This window comes from Pseudopipra pipra, chromosome 21, assembly GCF_036250125.1.
Source record: "Pseudopipra pipra isolate bDixPip1 chromosome 21, bDixPip1.hap1, whole genome shotgun sequence".
NCBI lineage: Eukaryota > Metazoa > Chordata > Aves > Passeriformes > Pipridae > Pseudopipra > Pseudopipra pipra.
Window position 1 is genome coordinate 11,239,826 of NC_087569.1, and position 20,599 is coordinate 11,260,424.

Here is a 20,599-nt window from a genome sequence, read left to right on the forward strand (position 1 = left end):
GGACAGACCCGCACGGGCCCCGCACAGACCCGCACAGCCCCCGCACGGCCCCGCCTCCTGGCTCCCGGCCAGGGAGGCCCCGCAGCCCCCCCGGTGAAGGTCACCGGCTGCCTGCGACCTTCCCGGAGGCCGCCGGGGGTCACGGGGGTGACACCGCGCCCAGCCGGGCCCGGGGAGCCGCGGGTGTCCCGGCCTCGTGTGCCCGCAGCTCGGGGCCGGCCCTGTCACTCCAGGCCCTGACAATGATCCCCCCCATGGACCTGCAGGCCCCCTGTAAGGACTGGGGGGCCACTCTAAGTTCTCCCCAGAGCTCTGAAGGGGCTGGTGGTGAGGTAGGAGCCGGGCCTGGGACGGAGGCAGAGATGCTCATGGTTTGTGGCTGGAGGTCCTGGGTGCTGGGGCAGGACAGTACAAACCTCTGCAGATTTCAATCTCTTTATTAAGAAAAAGGCATATTACAACAATTCCTAAAGTACAGCTCCATACTCTAGTTTCTGATGTTAACACATTTTGAAAAGCACTTGGTTAAAAAGCAAAGTCAACATGAACATCATCCTCCTGGCAAATAATGGTGACATGTAGCAAAATGAACATTCAAATAAAGCAGAGCAGTGTCAAACCTTTGGCATCTGTCCCTCCACGGCGCTCCCCAGCATGAGGCACAGGCGTTTATTGTTCTCACTGAGCTTTGCAAACTCAGCCAAGGACAATATTTTTGCTCCAATGAAACTGCAGCTGCTCTGGGACCAGGGGAGCAGGTACCATGGGTGCTGCCCTCCTCCTTCCTCTGCCAGAGGCCTCCCCACGGTCCCAGCACAGCTCTGGCCAGGAAGGGGTGATGTCCCCACACTGTGAGGGTTAGACCCTCTGCACAGACTGGGGTGACAGTGACTCTGAAACATACAGATAGTGCTCATCCCCACAGGGCTGCAGAAAGAGTCTGCTGCTTCAGACATGCAAAGATTTTGGGTATTTCCATGGCCCAATGGTCTAAGTCCTGCAATAATTGTAATGACGGGAAAGGGGAGCTTTTTTTGGAAGTCACAAGATCAGGGAAATCTATCAGGAAGAGCCAGGAGGCATCACCACACCCTGTCCAGGGAGGACCAGGCACCACTTGGGTGTGGGTTGGGTGCACCTCTCACACACTGGCAGCTTCGTGCTCCTGTTCCTGCCCAAAGGGGCGAGGGGAGGGAGGGTGAGAGGAAGGGGTTGGATGTGGTGGCAGTACCGAGTGTGCCCCTCCAGGTGCTTCTGTCCAGGGGCACTGTCCCTTCATGTGGCTGGGACAGCAGCATCCCTGCAGGGCAGGAGGAGAGGAGACAGAGGCAGAAACAGGGCCCTGGGGAGCAAAGGGCAGCTCTGACAGCAAGGGGGACACGGCGCTTTGATCTTTGTGCTTTTACAGGCCACAGTGTCTGGCAGCTCCTCCGCGGCCGCTGTGCTCATCGATCCCAGGCTGCTCCTGCTCACCCAGCCTGGCACACTGGCACTCCTGATCTTATCCACAGCATGAGGCAATCTGTGGGCATAAGGGAGTTCTCTCTCCTCCTGTTGCATTCCCTGTAGGACTTGGCAGCCAGGCACTGACAGTGCAGGAGAGTGACAAGAACAGGCGTGCACCGAGGCAGCTGCGGCATCAGTACAGTGAGACTGGCTCGTCACGGCTGCTGGGACATGAGGGCTGCTGTTCTAGGAAAAGGCAGGTCATGGGGCTTCACTGGGGCAGCAGGAGCCAGTTCACAAGGCTGCACACGAGGACTCAGAAAGGTTCACCTAAGCCCTGTAAATGGAAGTCCCTTGTCATGCTGCTGATTTACCTTCCCAGTGGGGAGAGCTTGAGGAGAACTTGGGAAGTGCTGGCCAGAGCTGCAGTGCTGCTGCTCCTCTGCCTTCTGGGAGCTCGTTTTAGGGAACTTGTGCATGGAGATGCACTGTGCAGAGCAGAGCACTCCCTGCACACCACCGGCTCCAGCCAGTTCATGCTGTGTCACTACCAGCTTTCCTGGGCACCTGAGAGACCACCCCTCAGCCCTCCAGAGCACCCATCAGCTGGGCCCTGAACCCAGCTTCACTTGCCATAAGGCGGTTCACAGAAAGCCTTGGGCTCTGCCTCGGGCAAAGCTTCCCCAAGCAGTGGGGCCTGTCCCCAGTGCAGACAGTCTCTGCACAGAGCCATGCAGCAGTGGGAAGGTTAGGAGGCTAGCGGGGATAGGAAGGATGCAGCCGGAAGCACTTAGATTAGTCCCAGCAAACACATTCAGAAAATATGGCTTTTTAGTTAACAGGGTCAAGAGAACTTCCTGACTAATCTGTACGGGTCTGAAATAAGTCCAGGGGAGTGCACACCCCTCGCCAGAACCGCCTCTGCTGCAGCAAGTGCGGCAGGCACATCTCACCCACCCTCCACTCACCCCACACCTGCCGCAAGGTGCATGTGCAACATCACTTTCTCAGACAGCATTAGGAACAGTAATAATAATAATAATAATAATAATAATAATAATAATAATAATAATAATAATAATAATAATAATAATAATAATGAAAAGAGATTAGCAAACCCAACACATCAAATGCATGAGCCTTGGCAGAGCTGCAGAATAAAAGGGGGAGCAGAGGAGAGGAGCCCGGCTGTTAGTCAGTAGACGGCTCTCAGCACGTGATGGTTTACACACAAGACGTTTAACAACCGAGCGTTATTGCTATGCTTCCATTTCCAGTCTAATCATTAAACTTTACAAGTCAACATCAAACACTGCCTGTTCCATACAGAGCACGTAGGTGTTGGCGGTTGCACTCCTTGGTCTGTGCTCTCAGGTGTGTGGTGCAGGTCAAAGCTGTGTGCACCCTTTAGATTCTCAAGGAGTCCAGAGCACAGACTAAATGCACCTACAGATGCCTGTTACACCTTACAGGCTAAGGGCTCACTTACAGTGTGAGTGGGGGGTGGGTCTGTTAGAGCCCCTGGCACAAGGAGGGGAGGGCAGGCCCTGCCTGTGCTCTGGCAGCTCCTGGGCTTGCAGTATCTCCAGCAGCCTTCTCAGCAAAAAATAGGAACAGTGTCTTTTTGATCTTTTTTTTTTCATGATCTCTTTGATCATTTTATATAAATACAAAGATTAAAATAATTTATCTCAACATCATTTCTATTACAATCATACAGTGTATTCCCTTCAAAACAAGTGCCTGTATGTGTGTGTATATATATATATATATATATGTGTATATATAGTATCTCTAGAGCTATCCTCTCCCCCAGAAAAGCAGCAGTGACTGAAGCAGGTACAGCACGCAGGAGCTGATCCTTCCTGCTCTGAGGCAAATGCACCCAGGGAAAAGCACAGGCCTCACCCTGACAACTCATTTCCAAGCACATTACGTTGGCATGAAGGGGGAACTGGGGTGCTCCCTCTCCATCCCCTTGGGAAACACTCCCCTTGCTGCAGGTGGCTCTGCCTGCCCGGCCGTGGGCTCTGGGGCTCTGGGGCTCCGGGCCTGCCCAGCTGCCCACCCGCACTGGGAGCACTGGGAGGGGGAAGAGGCATTGGGGGACTGGGAATGGGATCGACTCCTTGAGCAAGCTGCTAATTAGTGGTGGAGAGGAAAGGATCCTGCAGCTCAGACAGGGCTGCTTCATTTACATACTAGGCACTATGGATGATGATTGTTAGGAAGGTATTTACATAGAAGAAGGATCATACCTCTCCCTCCCCTTTTCAATGCTCAGGTCAGTCATGAACTCCATGATCTCATCAAGGAGTTTTTAATAAAAATGCATCATATTGTGTCTATCAGGATTGTCTAGGAAGGACGGGAGAAGCAGCTGTGCACACCACAGCTGCAGGAACAGCTGAGCACGCAGGGACACACATTGCCCTCCTTCACCTTAACAGAGAGACAAACCCTCAGCAGAACCTCTCAGAACCTGAGAGAAACAGCAATTTCCAGAGGCCAAGGGCACCTCATGGAAATGGCATCCCTGGAACCACGATGCTGCAGCCCTGGGGATGCTCCTGCAATGCCTGACAAACCCCTCTCGCTGCCCCTGTGGGTGGGTGACAGCAGGGCCCCCAGCACAGCCAGCTCACCCCAGAGCTGGGGCATGGCAGAGCTTGCCTTAGATCACTGTGCAAAGGGAAACAGGTGGGAAGCATCCCACAGCCTTGCCAGGAGCCAGGCTCTGGGGTGTTCTCTCTTGTGCAACTGCAGCCAGCGCTCATAGCCCAGCGGGGTGTTACCAGTGCCCCCCTGTGCCCTGCACCCCGCCAGCCCCAGGCAGGCAGCCTGGGCATGCAGTGCTCTGCCAGGGCCTGTGAGTGCCCTGGCCATCTTCTGTGCAGCCTCCTGCAGGGGTGACAGTCTGGGAGGGCCAGTGGTGGCTGGTGGGGGCTCTGTGCTCCTGAGGCAGCAGTTCCAGACACGTCAGGGGCTTCAAAAATTTCCTGCTAGAGCTTTTGTGCCCCAGGAGCTGCACACCTTGGCCGGCCTTCAGCCAGGGCAGCTGCTGCCTGGGTCCTGCAAGGAGGGTCCAGCATGGCTTTGCTGCACTTCTTCCCAAACCCAGGGATGTGTTAGGGACCATGGGAGCAGCTGGGGAGTGCGGGGTCCAAGCCCTCAGGGGTGCCCTGGGGGAGCAAGAGGGGTCTTGCCTTCCAAAGCCTGACTATTCACATCACAGCCAAAGAAAATGTACAAAAGCTGCTAATTTCTGCCCTGCTAGTGCAGCTCACATGCTTCAGGGTTCATTTTTACCAAAGAGCTGGCCTGGGCACTGCTGCTGCAAATCTCATAAAAGCATTTTAATAGAGTATATAAATATTGAACTACAAAAATAGACAGCTCTGACTGTACGGGCACACTGTGGCTGAGCAGGGGCAGGCCAAGCCTCACTAGTCTATGATGGTGATGTCTTTGAAGAGGTTTCAAACCGAACTGGAAGGAAATGGGGTCTGATTGCCCCCTGCAGCTCCCTCCTGCCTGTGCCAGCCGTGGAGGCAGCGAGGGTCCCGGGGGAGGCTGCTGCCCACCACCCAGGCAGGGCACTGGCTGCGGGCAGGGGTCGGGGCCTGGCTGGGTGTCGCTGCCCCAGCACAGCTGGGCCAGCCAGGGCTGGCAGCCCACGTGCTGGGGTGAAACCTGCCCCTTGGATTGCCCCAAGCAGCACAGGCCCTGAGCAGCGAGACCTTTGCCCTGCCTGGCCACCGGAGCCCTCCCCTCCTAGGGGTGTTTCACAACACCCATGGAATGGATTGTAAAGCTGACAGTTTGGTTGGAGACCGGGCAAGGCTGCCCCAGCAGGGTGAAGGCAGCTGCCTATGGCTGCTGTGCTGGGAGGGACGGGAGGTGGTGAGGGAGGACTGGGGGGCTGCTCAGCCCTTGGTGGCAAACCCGGACCTGGCTCTTAGATGTGACTAAGAACCGAAATGCTGGTGCTGAGAGCCCTGTGCAGGGGGCACAGGGAACAGCCCTGCTCCAGCAGCACATGGAGCCCAGCTGTGGCAGGCAAGGAGCCACGGGGGACTGGTGGGACGGGTGCTTCCAGCTCTTGTGCAGCCACCTTGTCTGAGTCCTGTGTGTGAATGTAATGTGGGGGAAATCCGTGTGGAGACACGGTTTGGAGACAGCCAAACTGCTGCACAGGAGAGTGCGGGATGGGACCTGGCCGGCACGGCAGCACTGTCCCTGTGGAAGGGGATCCTTCTGTCACCCACAGGATGGACTGTTGTTCAGCTTCCTGCATCCTGGAGAACCTTCCTGGTGATGTCCTGGGCCCTCTCCAGGCCAGCCCAGTGTCGGTGATGCCCGGGGTTGGAGGCCTGGCTGAGCTCATCCCACTGTGCCAAGCCACACGCTGCACAGCCCCTTGCTGCTGCACACACACCTCCTGGCACCCCTGGCTAGAGAAGACACATCTGGTGCCCACTCTGAGGGCAGCAGCAGCAGGAAGATCTCCTCATTACAAAAATGCTTGCTTGCTTCTTTCTTTTTCTTTCTCTTTCTTTCTTTTCTTTCTTTCTTCTCTCTCTCTCTTTCTCTTTTTCTTTCTCTCTCTCCTTCTTTCCTTGGAAGCTCTGGACAGGCGCTGGACCATGTCCCCTCCACAGCCCAGGTGGTGGGTGCTCCCCTGTCCCGCAGCTCTGCCGGTGCCACCCTCGGCTCAGACCCTTCGGGCAGAGGAGTCCCGCCGGTGTCCTGTGGGTGGGAGGTGCATGCAGGGCGGCCGCTTTCTGCTGCCCCTTACCCCCCGAGGGGATGGGGGAAAAGAACCTTGGCCGGAGCCCGCCCCGGTGCTGCCAGGCTCAGGCCTTCCCGGCCGGTCGGGCCACGCTGTCCCCTATTCCTGAGCCTATTCCTGGGCCCGGGGGGCACCGTGGGCACCGGCCCCCTGCCTCTTTCCGGGCTCGCCCTTGGCCGACCGGGCCCTGGCCGCCGGGTCCTGCGGGGGCTGCCGGGGCGGCCTCTGCCCGCGGGCGGTGCCGGCCGGGCCGCGGGGCTGGGCCGGGGGCTCGGGGGGCTCCGGGGACAGGCGCTGCGGGGCGCGGGGCCGCGACGTGTAGAGGAAGAGGGCCGGGTCGGGCATGGCATCGTGCTCCTCCGGCACCGGGTCCCTGGGCCGGCCGCCGTCCCCGGGCAGGCGCCGGGCGGGCGCTCTGTGGCCGCGGCGCCGGGGCCTGCCCTCGGCCGGGGGCTGCTCGGGGGGCCCGCCCGCCCGGGGGCCCGGCAGGCGCTGGGCCGTGGCGTGCAGCTGCAGGGACAGGTAGGCGGCCGCCTCCGTCTGCTTCTGCAGCTCCGTGTCGAGGATGGTGACGCGGTGGCTCCGGCGCTTCAGCTCCTCCAGGAACCGGCGCTCCTTGCTGCGGAGGCTGGAGCGCAGCGCAGCCACCAGCGTCTCCTTGTGCTGCAGCTCCTTGCGCAGCTCCAGGTTGTCCTTCTCCTTCTCCTGCAGCTGGGCCTCCATCGCCCGGCACTTCTCCTCCAGCTCTCGGTCCAGGACATCTGCGAGTCAAAGCACAGAGAGGGGTCAGGAGAGGCAGCAGTGGCTCAGTGCACTGCTCCTGCCGGGTGCTCCCAACGTGGATGTGCCTACTGACCACTCCGGGGTACCAGCATGTCCCACCGGTGCCATTGAGGCTGTGCGGGTTCTTCATGGAGCTGGGGCTCCAAAACTTCCCATGAGCTGCCCGAGCATGGGCTTGCTGCCAGCACAGGCGCAGGAACCCTGTCAGCCCTGAGCCACGGTGCCGCTGGCACAGTGCCACGTGTAACACCCAAATGTGGGGTGACAGCAAAGGCAGTTTCAGTGGAGGACGTCATTGCCGTGGAACCTGCCACCTTTACCTTTAAAACCAGAGTTTTAAAATTTCCCTAAGTAACTAGGTTTTCACCCTAAAAGTGATTTTGAGTGTGTGCAGAGGACATGGGGGAATACATGGACTGGGAGAGAAAAGGAAGTAGTTCAGGGAAACCATCAGCTCAACTTTGGCCTCAAGCCTTGGGACTCCACAGCCTGGTTAACAAGGATGGAGATGTTAATCCAAGATTACAGAGGAGCTGGGCTGTGCTCAGCAGAGAAGGAGCTGATATGCCAGGAGGGAAGACTGGGCTCTGGGCAACCCCATCCTGGCACAGGATGGCCAGGCAGCCAGGGGGATTTCCACCTGGGGTGGAAGGGCTGAGCTCAGCGGGCAGCAGGAGGGCTGGGCTGGGCTCCTGCCCCCAGCAGCCCCAGCCACCCACTCCGACACCCAGCCCTTGGCAGGGCGCTGGCTGGCACCCGCCCACGCTCCCCGGCCTGCCCAGGCCTGCTCCCGTCCTCTGCAATACTCTGCTTTTTACTATACAATTGGCAGTCCCTTACAGCCTCAGCTCCTCAGTGCTGCTGCAGAGGGAAAATGCTTTACAATGAGGTCCCAGGGAGGCAGTTGCAGGCAGTAATTATTCCATGAATGGCATTAGAAAAGCAATCATGGTGCTGCCCCATAAATGTGGCAAAATGATCGTGCTCTTTGTCAGCTCTAAAAGGCTAAAGGACGGGCAGGGACCATGGGTGGGACACCTGGTGGGCTGGGTGCCAGACCCTGCACCATCAGGGAGCCCACTGGTGCAGGGAGGGGCCCCTGGCTCCACAGGAGGGGCTGGGAGAGTAGAATCCCACTGGAGCCAGCCATGGCACTGTGTGAGGGTGCCAAGGGCAAGGACCCCAACAGCCCCAGCGAAAGCGGCCCCCACCCACCCTGGCACAGCCAGCCCTGGTGCTGAGGACACAGCGCAGGCTGGGGCTTAGTGCCAGGGACTGTGCCCAGGCAGCACCAGGGAGGAGTTTCAGCTTTGTCCCTGGGATGGAGGAGGGAGAGGAGCCAGGCTGCTCACAGAGCATCCACTGCCAGCTGTGGGGTTCCTGGGTGACACCAGCATTTATTGGGCTACCAGCAGCCTGTGAACTGCATGCTGCCTTCCCAGCCCTGCCCTCAGCCCCTCTGTCCCCTCAGCCAAGGTCCACGTCCCCTCCCTGGGCAGCCCCAATGGGTCCCCTCTGGCCCAGGCTTTTCAGGTGGCCCCCACACCCACACACGCTCCCCCTTACCTCATGCCCAAAGCTGTGCTCTTACCTTGCTGGCGAGCCTCCAGCTCTTTCATTTCCAGGTCATGGGTGAGCTCTGGAAGAGAAATGGAACAGGACTGAGGAGGGGCATCCCACCCATGCTGCACTCCGTGTCTTCCTCTGCTCCCTGCGGGGCACTGGACATCACTGAGGCTGCAGCGCTGCCTCTGCCGGCCCATGTGGGAGCGTGGCCATCAGGCTGAGCTAAAAATAGACAATTCTGGCAATTTATGTTATTAAGCAGCCTGGTGGCCAAGGCAGCATCCTTGGGTCCTATCCCACAGCAGAGTGGGAGGCTCCATTCCTCTGGCAATGCCTTTCCTTTTTCTAAGAGAGCTGCTAAACCATTTTCAGTGCTTTAAATCAGGGCAAAGAGCAGAGCAATGGACTGAAAATAGATCAAAGTGTAAGTTGCCACCCGAAGCATTTCATAATTTACTGCTCCGGGCCGATCGCTGCCTCTGCGAGTGACGCAAGCGGGACTGCCTCATCCCAGCACAGCGTGCCTGCAGAAGGATGCTGCCCTGCTCCAGTGCAACGTGGAGCTTCCAAATCCCTTCCAAATCCCACCAGCTGCAGCCCCTTCCTGCCTGCTCAGCCCTGACATGCTGCCTTCTCTCTGCCTGCTTTCTGCTTAGTCCTGGGCTACAATACCAGCTCACAAAGGGCAGCTCAGGGACCTTCTGGAGTTCACTTTACTCTGCACACTCTTGCAGACAATCCCTTTTGAATTAATTATCACAGCCCACCCAACCACCAACAGCCCTGAGCAGAGGAGGAGGGGGGCAGCAGCAGCATTCAGCTGTTTGAGGGCTTTTTTTCCCCCTGAAAATGAGTTCAAATGGTTAATCTTTGCCCTACATTTTTCTTTTAATCTGCTTTCATGTTGACTCTAATCCTCATCACTGCCATCCTCCTGAAATGGAACACTTGGCTCAGGCTGCTCTGCCTGTCTGTCTTGGAAAACAAATCTGTAGTGAGAAGGCAGAAGTACCTGAGAACATAATGCAGTTTCTGGAAAGCATTCAGTGCTCCTGACTGCCCCAGTGGGAATCAATGGCCATTGTGCTATTTTTCTGAAGCTAAAATAATAAGTTTGGAATCTCAGATATATTCCAAATGAAAACCAAAGCAGTTGCCTATTTCCAAAGACACCGCCCTGCTGAGCAAGTGTAGGGATGACACACATACAGCCCGGGGTCTAAGCTTCTGTGCTGGAGCCATGGGGGCTGGTAGGGACCTGCCCCAGTACTGTCCCCACAACCCCCGAGGGGCAGATTAGAACGAGCTCTGTGGGAGGGAGAGCCCTTCCCACAGGGATGCCTTGGAGAGACCAAGGGAAGAGTGAAAAAGTCAGAAACAACAGTGCCAGAGCAGCAGACACAGCTCCACAGGGCCCCAGTGAGGAACAACTGACTGACTGCCTCCACTCTTCTCCTGCAAACAGCCCCCCTAGATAATGGCACTCAAATGTCAGCAGAGTCACCTTAAAACTACCCAGGGGTTGCCCCATCCCTCTTGGCAGAACAGGCACTGCAGAATCACACACCTCACCTGTAGGACAGGACCTCTGCAGTCAGACAGGGCTGTCCATGGGTCACACTGGGAAGGGGAGATCACTCATAACCAATTGTGCAGCGGGCTCATTTCATCCCCTGGGGACAGACCCCTCAGCCTGATTTAGGCAGGAAAACCCCACTGTCTTGCTTGTCTGGAGAGGCCATAGATGAAGCCATTAAAACAATGAAACAGAACAGCAAAAGCTCAGAAAGGGTGGGGAAAATAGCCAGTTTTATCAGTGCAGACATGTCTTTGTTTCCCAGGAATCCGTGAGGACGAGAGGCTGGAAGACAAGGCGTAATTAACTACGGCTGAATTATTGATGAGAGCAGTGGCACAAGCTGGAATGAGTTTGAGTGGTGGCAGGAGGCCGGGCAGCTGTCACTCCTGTGGGGATGGCTAGAGGGGACAGTGACACGGCTGCAGTGGGGCCGTGGGTAGGGGGCTGGCAGCTGTGCACCCCACAGCCACAGCCAGGCAGAGCCCCGAGCCCCGGGCTGCAGTTTGGTGCTTGCCTTCCCTGCATCCTGCCCAGTGCCTGTGTGAGCACCCTGGGGTGCCAGCAGGAGCTTTCCTGCCCAAGGTGCTCTGTGAGCAGGCAGCTCCCACACACTGTGGCCATCCCAACGCTCACCTGAGCAGTGCTTCTGCAAGCGGAGGATCTCCAGGTGCAGGTCATGAAGCAGCTCCATCTGCTCCTTCTTTAGGAAGGCGATGTGCCGCTGCACGCTCTGGATCTGGTGCTCCAGGGACACTGTCTCCATCGTAACCAAATTCACGGTCCAGGCCTGCGGGGAGTGGAGACGGCTGGTGATGGAACGTGCAGCAGCACACAGGGCTTGTGAGCCCCAGAGCCCTTGTGAGGGCCAGAGCCTGTGGGTGCAGGGTGGTGCCTGCTCTCCTCTACCCTTTCCACAGGGATGTGGCTGTGGGTGAAGCAGCCCTGCTTAGCCAATCCCCAGGGAATGGCCCCAGCCCTCTCATCACCCCGTGCCTGCGGCCAGGTCCCGTCCTGCCTGCTCAGAGACTGCACGGGCAGAAAATGCTGTTGCATGGACCCTGGCATTGCAGCAGCCATTTCTGTTCTGAATTTGGCCCAGGGAATATTTTATCATGGAGCAGGATGCATCTGGAACAGGATTGCTCCCCACCATCCCCAGGTGGGAGTTGCACCAGAGACGAGTTTGGCTCTCACTTGACATGCCACACATTAGGCAGCAGCAACTGCAGCAGGGATCCAGCACATGAAAAATACAACATGCTCCGTCTAACCCGATCAGCGCTGTGTGGCGAGAGGAGTCATGTTGTCTTCCAGGAGAAGAAACGTCTTCCCAGGTAATTTGCCTGGCAGACAAGAGCTGCTGATGTCTGAGCTGGGCTGGGGGTCCAGCACCACGTGTCACCAATGGCTTCGGCAAAGCAGCTGCGTGAGCCACCCACCTGTGCCGCTGCACAGAGAGATAAAAATAACCCCCCAAAGAACCCTTAATCCTGGGAAATAACATTTAGTGGTGTGTGGAATCTGTCCTTGCTCCCACACCCAGCCCAGGAAGGAGGGAAGCTGCAGCAAAGTAAGGTAACCTGGCAGTGCTGTGTGAGTGGCTGGACTCGGAAGACCTGAGAAGTTTTTCCAACCTAAATGATTCTGTGGGGAGCTTGTGCCACAAGCCTGAGGGACAGTGTGCACCATCCTGTCACTGGGAAGCTGGTTCCATTCCCTCCTTCATCCACATCTGACTCCAGTTGTCTTTCTACAGAAACTCCTGAACCAAGCGAGCACTCTGGCTCACAGTTCCAGCACACCCAGCATGGTGACACAGGGCATCTTGAGATCATTCATGCAACCAAAATCAAATCAAACTGCATTTAAGCTCAATCCCACAGTAAGCAATCCTGGCAGTGCCCCAAGGTCAAAGCTTTGTTCCTGCCAAAGGCTCTGCAGGTTTTCTCTGTGTTCCTGTATTTGATGAGTTGGGGGGTGTGGGGTGGTGGAGGCAGCTGCAGCACCCAATTGGCAGGTATAGGAGTAAAAATGATCCAAATTGTGTTCTGCTGGGGTTGTCCCTGCCAGAGGGGTCAGACCCACCTGCGCCAGGGGCAGCCCTTGGAGGGCTGTATGTCCTTGTGCCAGGGCAAAAATTATGAGAGTTAACTGGCATCTGCAGGAGCCCAGGGCTGCAAACCACACCACGGATACACCCTCCTGCCAGCCCTGGCTGCAATGGGCTGGGCTCTGGAGCAGCTTCTTGGTGGGAGTTGTGGTACCTCATCTCGAGAAACATCAGAAAGTAGGTTGGCCAAAGCCCAGGGGACACATAGTGCTATTTTCAAGCACTTTGTTCTGTTTAGTTGAAATGTCTTCAGTAGAATTGGCTGCAAATTTTCCATTGAACTTTCCCTTCTCCCTCTAAGTAGGAAATTACTCTTTTTTTTAACCAATGAAAATGTTTTCCTTTAAAAATAAATAGTTGATAAATATCAAGCTCTAAAGGAAGAAAAAAATTGTTTTCGAAGAAAACAAATCTGGGATTGAGATCTGTTTATCGTCTCCGACTTGGAAGTTGAAGAGTCCTCATAATTTACCTGTGTATGGGATCAAAAGAAGTCTGTCTCCAAAACTGCTGGGAAATCTTTAGTGGTTTGAATCAGCTTTGCCTGTCTGACATGACTTTCACTGTTGCTCTTGAGAAACAGCTCTCAGTCTGTGACAGGAACTCTGGTGTCTCATGTTGAGGAGAGAGCACCTTGTTTTGTCTAGCCATGAACCTCCCACCAGCACTAAGGGAGGCAGGGGCAGGACACGGGGGCAGACAGGGCAAGACACAGAGACAGGCAGGGCAGGAGCTGCCTTCATTGGAAATGGGGACAGTGCTGGAAACAGTCATGCTGCTGCCCAAAAGCAGAGATGGGAAGAGCTCTCCTGGGGCTCTGGGGACCTGCTGTTCACCACTTGCAGCCCCCTGGGTGACAGGAGGACTGTGCTGTCCCCTCTGTAACACAGCTCTGCCTCACAGGTGTTGATGCAAGAGCCAGAGCTGTTAACGAAGCTGCAATCTCGTCCTGAGGTTTCAGGAGCATCAGCGAGGCGTTGGAGTGTCCCTGACGTTAACAGGGCAGTGGATAAGCACTTGCCTCACCAAGGCAAGTTATCCCAAAGGGTTTCAGAACCAAACTCTCAACAGCTGGTACCTTCCCTACATGGCTTCTGAAGTCAAGTGGGCATTGCAGCAGCATCCTGAGCCTTTAGTTTGATGCATGCCTTCGGTCATTTCACACAGCACGATCCTTGGGCAGTGTTGGGAGTTAATAAGGATTAGCTGCTGTTGGCTGATTTAGCCAAGGATGGCTCACTGGGCCAGCGCAGCTCCCGTCTAGTAATGCCAAAGCTCCCCATGCCGAGGGCTTCAGAGCACCCACAGGGGTGATGACCATGAGTCTATGCAGTGAACTAAGGCAGGAACCTTCACCCTGTGCCACAGAGGTGAGACCCGAAGCACTAGTGACTAGAGCTGTCCCTCCCACCAGCTCCCCCTGCCCAGCTGGATGAGTGTGGCTCCCAAAAGGATTGTTGTACTGCAGCAGGTAGGGATGAGGTTGGATGCCCCTGCTCTGATCCCTGCCTTGCTGCTTACTTCTCTTTTCCAGACTAGTTCTAACTTGCCAAGGCAACTGGTGGTGGAAGCTCTCAAAGTGACCGTGTGCTCTGTGGCTTTGAGGAGTTATATATGAGGTTACAACTCTAGAAAACAACATCATTCATAATAAAAGCCATAATAAGTGATAGTCCTCTTTAGCTTGAAGGATACTCTGTGCCCTTGGGCTTCTGAGAGTGGTACATGCATACACACAGAAGGAAAGGAGGCAGCAATCAGCTAAGAGGTGGGGTCTGCCCCTATTCAAAGTTGACACCTACAGCCTGAGCTGGCCCCTGCTCAGCTCTGGATGAACAGCTCTCTCCAAGAAAAACCCTCCATCTCGATGATGCATCTGAAAGGCAGATGCAGTGTTGCATGTCCATGTACCCCTGCACACACACCATCACAGCAAGGTCCGGCCCTTATCCGTCTGATCATTATTCCCCATAAATGGCAAAGTAGCTGGGAGTCAGAGGGCACAAATGAGGTTTGCAGGAACAGGTCGATAATTTGTCCTGCTGTGCTTGCCAGCAACCCCCTCTCCATCACATTAAAACATATACAGGAATAAACACTGATACATGTTAGAAATACATAGTGCTTAGTATTTACAGCTCAAAGAATACAAAGAAAAACTTAGCAGCAATGCCATGAAGCCAGTGTATCTTTAATGTAGGGAAATCAGACAGCAGGAAGCTCAGAAACTTGCAGAAGGTCACAGAGGCAGTGGCAATGCCAGGAATAGAAACCAGAGGTGAAATCCCGGCCTTGGAAAAGTCAGTGGGAAACCTTCCCTGATCTCAGCAGAGACAGAATTACACTCGGAGCGCTGTTTGCTATTCATTATCTGTCAGTATCTATTTACAGATAAAATCAATACAGACGTTGATTATAAATTATTGTGTTTTCTCTCAATTCTCTGAGCGCAGCTGCCTGAGGAACAGCCCCAGCGAGGCTCGTCAGGGGGCTGCGGATGCTGAAGGCAAGGCCGTGCTTTCTCCTCCCGTCTCCGGGGGAATTCGCTATGGATCGAGCTCTGCGCCGGGAGCCGAACCGGGCCCGTCACCGCCGCTCGGGGCCAATCCTCCCCCCGGGGCTCCCGCGGTGCCGCCCGCCGCGGTCTGGCCGCGGCAATGCCGGTGCCGGCGCTGAGCCCGCAGAGAAGGCAGAGCCCGGCGGGGCTCGGGGACAGCGGGGACAGCGGGGACAGCGGGGACAGCGGGGACAGCCCGCCGGCGGGGCGGGCACCGGGAGAAGCAACTTCTAGAACCGGCACGGCGGGGCTGCGGGAACTTCTGCGGGGCCGCCCCGCAGCCCGGGGACCCGCCCGCTCCGCAGCCCGGCCCTGCGCCCCCAGCCCGGCCCCGCGCCCCGGCCCCGCGCCCGGTCCTTACCTGGGGGGAGCGGCGGGGCCCGGCGGGGCGCCCGCTGGGCGTCATGGGGCGCCGGGGCCGGGGCCGGGGCCGGGGCCGCGGCGGCTCCCGCGCTGCCCGCGCTGCCTGCGGCGGCCCCGCCTCGCCCGGCCCGGCCCCGCCGCCCGTAAACAGGCGGCAACGTGACCGGAACTGGGGAGCTCCGCCGGGGCGGGCGGCGGCGGGCACCGGGGAGAGACCCCCGCGCCGGGGACACTGCCCCGCACCCGGGCCGGGGCAGCCGCTGCAGGGGGAGCCGCATCGGGAACGGGGCGCCGCTCCCCGGGACCCTCGGGCCCCGCTCCCGCTTCTCAGGACCTTCGGTGGGGCTGGGTCCCGCTCCCCGGGACTCTCGGGACTCTGCTCTCCGGGACCTCCGGTGAGGCTGGGCTGCTCTCCCGGGGACCCTCCTGTCTCCGCTCCCGCTCCCCGGGGACTCTGGTCCCCGCTCCCGCCGCTGTCCGCAGTGCTGAAGCCGCGCCGGGTCCCGCGGCCGCCGCCCGCCCAGCCCCGGGCGCGGGGACCCCCCGAGCAGCCCCAGGGGGGCAGAGCGGGGGGCTCGGGGTCTGCGGGGGAGGCAGCGGCGGTGTGTCCCTGGGGGGGCTGCGGTGTTACCGCCGCTCGGGGGGATGTGAGTCAAATGTGGGCCGGTACCGCCCGCAGCCAGGAAACCAGTGGGCTGAACCAGCAAAGCTGCGGTCATAGAGATAGCGCAAAAACGTTGTTTACTCATGTGGTAACTGATTCTTCACGCCTTTTGTTTGCAGTGCCCAGACCAGCTGGGGCTCCACATTCAAAGATGACTCAATCCTCTGCGCCTCTGCTCTGGCGGGGGAGCTGGGATGCGGTGGCCTGTTCCATCCGCACGGCAGTGACGGTGCAGGGAAATGGTAGCGTCCTCCCCGTCAGCTGACAGTCTGCTGATCCCCGTTCCCTTAAACCCAAATCTGCCACAGGGAGTGCAGTGTTCCTGCTCTGATGCTCAGCTGGGTTGTGCTGCCATCCTCACATTAAAACTACTTCAATTCTGCTTATACCAGCGCACAGCCACCACACGGAGGAGTTGTAGGGCAGCCCACGGGGTATGGTCTGTGGTATGATTCTGCTATCCCACATCCTTTCCTTCCCTTGGGTGCTTCCAGGCTCTGAGTGAGTGCTGTGCTCCACAGAGTGACGGAGGGTGTGCCATGGCCGATAGACTGTGCTGTGCCTGCAGTGAAGCACATGCTCCAGGTGTGACATGGAGCACAGAGGACTGGACCCTCACCTGATGCACAGCAGTGTGGTCCAGCCTGGCCTGCTGTGTCTAGTAGCAGAGGAAGGCTGGCTTTGGTGTTAGGGCTCATTGAGAGATTGAGTTTAGTTTGCACAAAGAGAGAAATCATTAAATCAGGAGAAAAGATGAGCAGCGGGGTCTGAGGGTCTACACATGCACACACAAGCTGCTGATTTGTAATGAGTTATTCAGGCAGATCTGCTTGCAGCTTCAGCCAGCACAACTGAGAGCTTCAGGGCTTCCCAGTGCTCACCCAGTCATGCCAACTCCTGTGTGGGTCTCCTCTCAACTTGTTTTCTCTGAAAAATGAGTTCTTCTTGCAACACCAAGTTGTTAAGAGGTGGCAGATGCCTGTGTGAAGGAGAAGAGTGCAGCCTTTCTTGTTCAGAGAAGTGCTGTCTCATTAGGAGCCCCTCTCACCCATTTGTGACCATCGGGTCAATGCTTGCCAAGGTGTCACTTGTCCCTCTCAGGGCAGCGTGCCATGTTTAGGGGGTGTGGGTGTTTTTAATGTCGCGTTGTGTCTTTCCCTAACTTGTGTGCTAACTTGAGTAGCAGTGAGCTACAGATGGGAGGAGGGGAGAGGGGATATCTGAGTGCATCATGTTTCACGAGGTTTGAACAATTTTCATTGATTTTCCACTGGATAAAACAGTCAAGGTCAGGCACTCAGGGATGGAGAGCTGCTCTGTAAATGAGGTCATCGCTCCAGGATGCAGCCTGCCACGCCGGATGGCAGCAGAGCACCACGCATCCTCTGCACCCAGCATGGCACAGGATAATTCCATCACCAGTTCCACAGTGAACTGGTTTCACTGGCAGCTTTTTTGAGCAGGACCTGGCAGTCCCTTTGCTGATGCCTCCAGCCACCATGATGTCCTGCACTGCAGTTACATTGTGACCCTTCCCCACTCCTCCCTTGCTCCAAGAGAAGGGAGCTGCTTCTTGAACAGATCTGAGGTTGTTTGTGATAACATAATGAGGCAAAAATGGCAGGAATGCCATTTCAGGAGGAATTGCGGGGTCCCTGCTTTCAGCCCAGATGCGTGACTGAGCTCTGGAGGCTGTTGGGCAGAGCCAGTCAGCCCATTGTACACCAGCTGGGAGACATCTCACTGCCATGTGCCTCAGTGAGGGCGCTGACAGCTCCAGCGCACGGTGACCCCGGCGTTCAGCGTGGCAATGTGGGCAGCAAACATGGGGGGACCCACTGTGCACCTCGGCCCCGGGTTCTGCTGCAGCGACGTGTTTGTCCCCTGGAGCGAGACTGGTGGAGACTGAGGGGATGCAGGATGAGAGGATGTGGGGATGTGGGATGTGGCATGTAGGGATGTGAGGATGCGGGGATGTGTGGATGAGGGGTGCGGGATGCGGGATGTGTGGATGAGGGGTGCGGGATGCGGGATGTGTGGATGAGGGGTGCGGGATGCGGGATGTGTGGATGAGGGATGCGGGATGTGTGGATGAGGGATGCGGGATGTGTGGATGAGGGATGCGGGATGCGGGGATGAGTGGATGAGGGGTGCGGGATGCAGGATGTGTGGATGAGGGATGCGGGATGCGGGGATGAGTGGATGAGGGGTGCGGGATGCGGGTGGGGCTGCGGGCGGCAGCTCTGCCGAGAGGGGCTGGGCTCGGCCGTTGCTCCGAGCCGGCACTGACCTCTAGTGGTACCGGCACCGGCGGCGGCGGCACCGGCGCAGGCAGCGGTACCGACAGCGGTAAGGACAGCGGTAAGGACAGCGGTACCGACAGCGGTACCGACAGCGGTAAGGACAGCGGTACCGACAGCGGTAAGGACAGCGGTACCGACAGCGGTGCTGGCACCGGCACCAGCACGGGCAGTGCCCGTGCGGCCCTGTCGGTGTGGGTGGCACTGGAGCACGGTCCTGTCGGGCTGCAGCCCCGGTGCTGCCGGGGCTTCCTGCTGCGGCCGAGCTGACAGCCCGCAGCCGGTGCTGGGCAGGCGGGAGGGCCGGGGCGGGGGTCGCGGCCGCGCTGCCCTGCGGGGTAAGGTGTGCCGTGCACCGCGGGTGAGGTGTGCTGTGCACCCTGGGTGAGGTGTGCTGTGCACCCCGGGTAAGGTGTGCTGTGCACCCTGGGTGAGGTGTGCTGTGCACCCCGGGTAAGGTGTGCCGTGCACCGCGGGTGAGGTGTGCCGTGCACCCCGGGTAAGGTGTGCTGTGCACCGAGGGTAAGGTGTGCCGTGCACCGAGGGTAAGGTGTGCTGTGCACCGAGGGTAAGGTGTGCTGTGCACCCCGGGTAAGGTGTGCTGTGCACCGCGGCCTCTCTCTGCCCTCAGAGGCCTCTGAGTCTCGCTCCGACACTGAGGTCTGGTTGATCCCGTCTTAGCCGAGATACCTGTCCCGGGAGGGCAGGTGAGGACGGCAGGGATCCTACACGGCGCCGCAGTCAGTGGGCAGAGACAGCCCCGGGCAGCACCTGGGGCTGCTCCTGCTCACGCATCCCTCCTTCCTGGGCTGCTGGAGGAGCTGAGGGATGGAGCTTCTGCCTGCGAGTCTGGATGTGGCCAAGGTCCTGCACTGGGTGAGCACAGATCCCCTCGGCGGTGACTGGTTCCTGGACCAAACAGCTGATTCCCAACAGGAATCATCCTGAGTTAAACCTGAATCCTGCACCCTTCTATGGACTATGGCTGACTATGGGAGTGCTTTGAGACCAGAGCTTCCCCCTCTCTACCCCGGAGTTAATTATTAGGGGGATTTTTGCATTTAATTTAAAAATGAGTTTAACTTTGCCTCAAATACTATTTTTCAGCCTAATTGAAACATAGTGTGTGTGTCTTCTAATTGCTTTGAAGAACCTAATAAGCGGCTCCGTAAAATCTAAAGGCTAAAAGCTGGAGGGTTTTAATAAATTTAACATTAGCTTAACATCTCCACAGGGACTGTAAAATATCTACTCATAAGGATATTTGCTTGAGCTAAGCCATTCAATTTATCCCTGCAGGTTAGCATGTATGTGATATGCGAACACTCCAATTTTTTTATTTTTCTCATTATTTTAGAACTTTTTTCCAATTTTTCAAATATTTTAAAATAAAAGTTGTTTTTACTTTTAAATCTCTGAGGTCTGCAAAGATCTTTGTGCTGAAGCAGAGGTGGGTCAGCTCCTGGGCTCCAGAGGCAGGAGGGTGTTTCAACCTCCTCTCCTTCCTCCCCCCTGTCCCATCACTGCTCCCCTGCCCATGACCTCCTGAAGTGGGGTACAGGGGCTAGAGAGAGAAGCCAAGGCTGGGGTGAGGGTCAGTGAAGGGTCATCCATGGCTCTACCCTGCTGAGGGGCAGCGCAAGTGGTTGGAGTAGTGAGACCCCCTCAGTCATTCCCCCTGCACACACATTCCTCTGTGTGTGCAAACGTGAGGCCCAGCACAGCTCTGGGGCTCTGCAGAGCAGGGCCTTGCCAAGCAGTGAGCCCTGTGCTGCCTGGTCACCAAATATGATATACCAGTGATTTTTTGGCTACCATTTCAGCTGACACACCCAGCTGAGGGCCGAGGTGCTGTGCCCCTGTGGCAGAGCAGCTGCCAGCTGCCAGCTGCCCATGCGGTGGGTGGACGTGGTCTGTCTGGGCAGGCTGTTCCCTCCAGCCTGGAGCCTGTACCTCATGGGAGGTGAGAGCCCCTCCAGAGGGCAGGTCACTGCCCAGATTCGGAAGACCCCCATCTGATTCCTTTTCTGTGGCCCAGGTAAGGCACAGCCTCTCCAGCTGGCACAGCAAAGCACCCTCTGCTGCCCAGCTGCGAGGAGGCACCAGTGCTCTTCAGATTCGTTTGGACCCAACAACAGCAGGACTCCAGAATTACCAATAATAGGTATTTATTTGAGTAATTAATGCCATTTGGTTTAAATGAAGTTGTTGGATTATGGATCCTGGGTTTGCTGAGCTGTGAATTAAGTTCTCAAATACTAGAAAAGTGAGGATTTAGTGGCAGAACACCACTTTTGAGAAACAGCTTTCATGTTATTTGAAGCTCCTTGAAGGAACATTGTGCTCCTGATTTACTTCTTGAGCCCCCCGCAGCACCCAGGGGCTTCCAGGGGGAACCTCTGGCTCAGGGCTCCTTCTAATCTATAAGAGAATGGTTCT

The 20,599-nt window shown here is 57.1% G+C and overlaps 1 protein-coding gene and 2 long non-coding RNA genes across 3 annotated transcripts; 2 read left to right on the plus strand and 1 right to left on the minus strand.

Annotated features, from left to right (window-relative positions):
- Positions 1-419: 419 nt before the first annotated feature.
- CCDC92B (coiled-coil domain containing 92B) lies at positions 420-15,385 on the minus strand. The gene is made up of 4 exons (XM_064678187.1): positions 15,195-15,385; positions 10,800-10,953; positions 8,613-8,660; positions 420-6,999 (listed from the first exon to the last, which is right to left on the minus strand). Exons 1-4 carry the CDS (start codon positions 15,237-15,239, stop codon positions 6,350-6,352), a joined length of 897 nt encoding a protein of 298 aa, XP_064534257.1. The 5' UTR covers positions 15,240-15,385; the 3' UTR covers positions 420-6,349.
- Positions 15,386-15,404: 19 nt separating this feature from the next.
- Positions 15,405-16,246, plus strand: LOC135425666 (uncharacterized). The gene is made up of 2 exons (XR_010435689.1): positions 15,405-15,591; positions 15,980-16,246. It is a non-coding gene; the product is annotated as an uncharacterized LOC135425666 (long non-coding RNA).
- Positions 16,247-18,460: 2,214 nt separating this feature from the next.
- On the plus strand, positions 18,461-19,572 carry LOC135425667 (uncharacterized). Its single transcript, XR_010435690.1, has 2 exons — positions 18,461-18,641; positions 18,757-19,572. It is a non-coding gene; the product is annotated as an uncharacterized LOC135425667 (long non-coding RNA).
- The last annotated feature ends 1,027 nt before the right edge of the window (positions 19,573-20,599 follow it).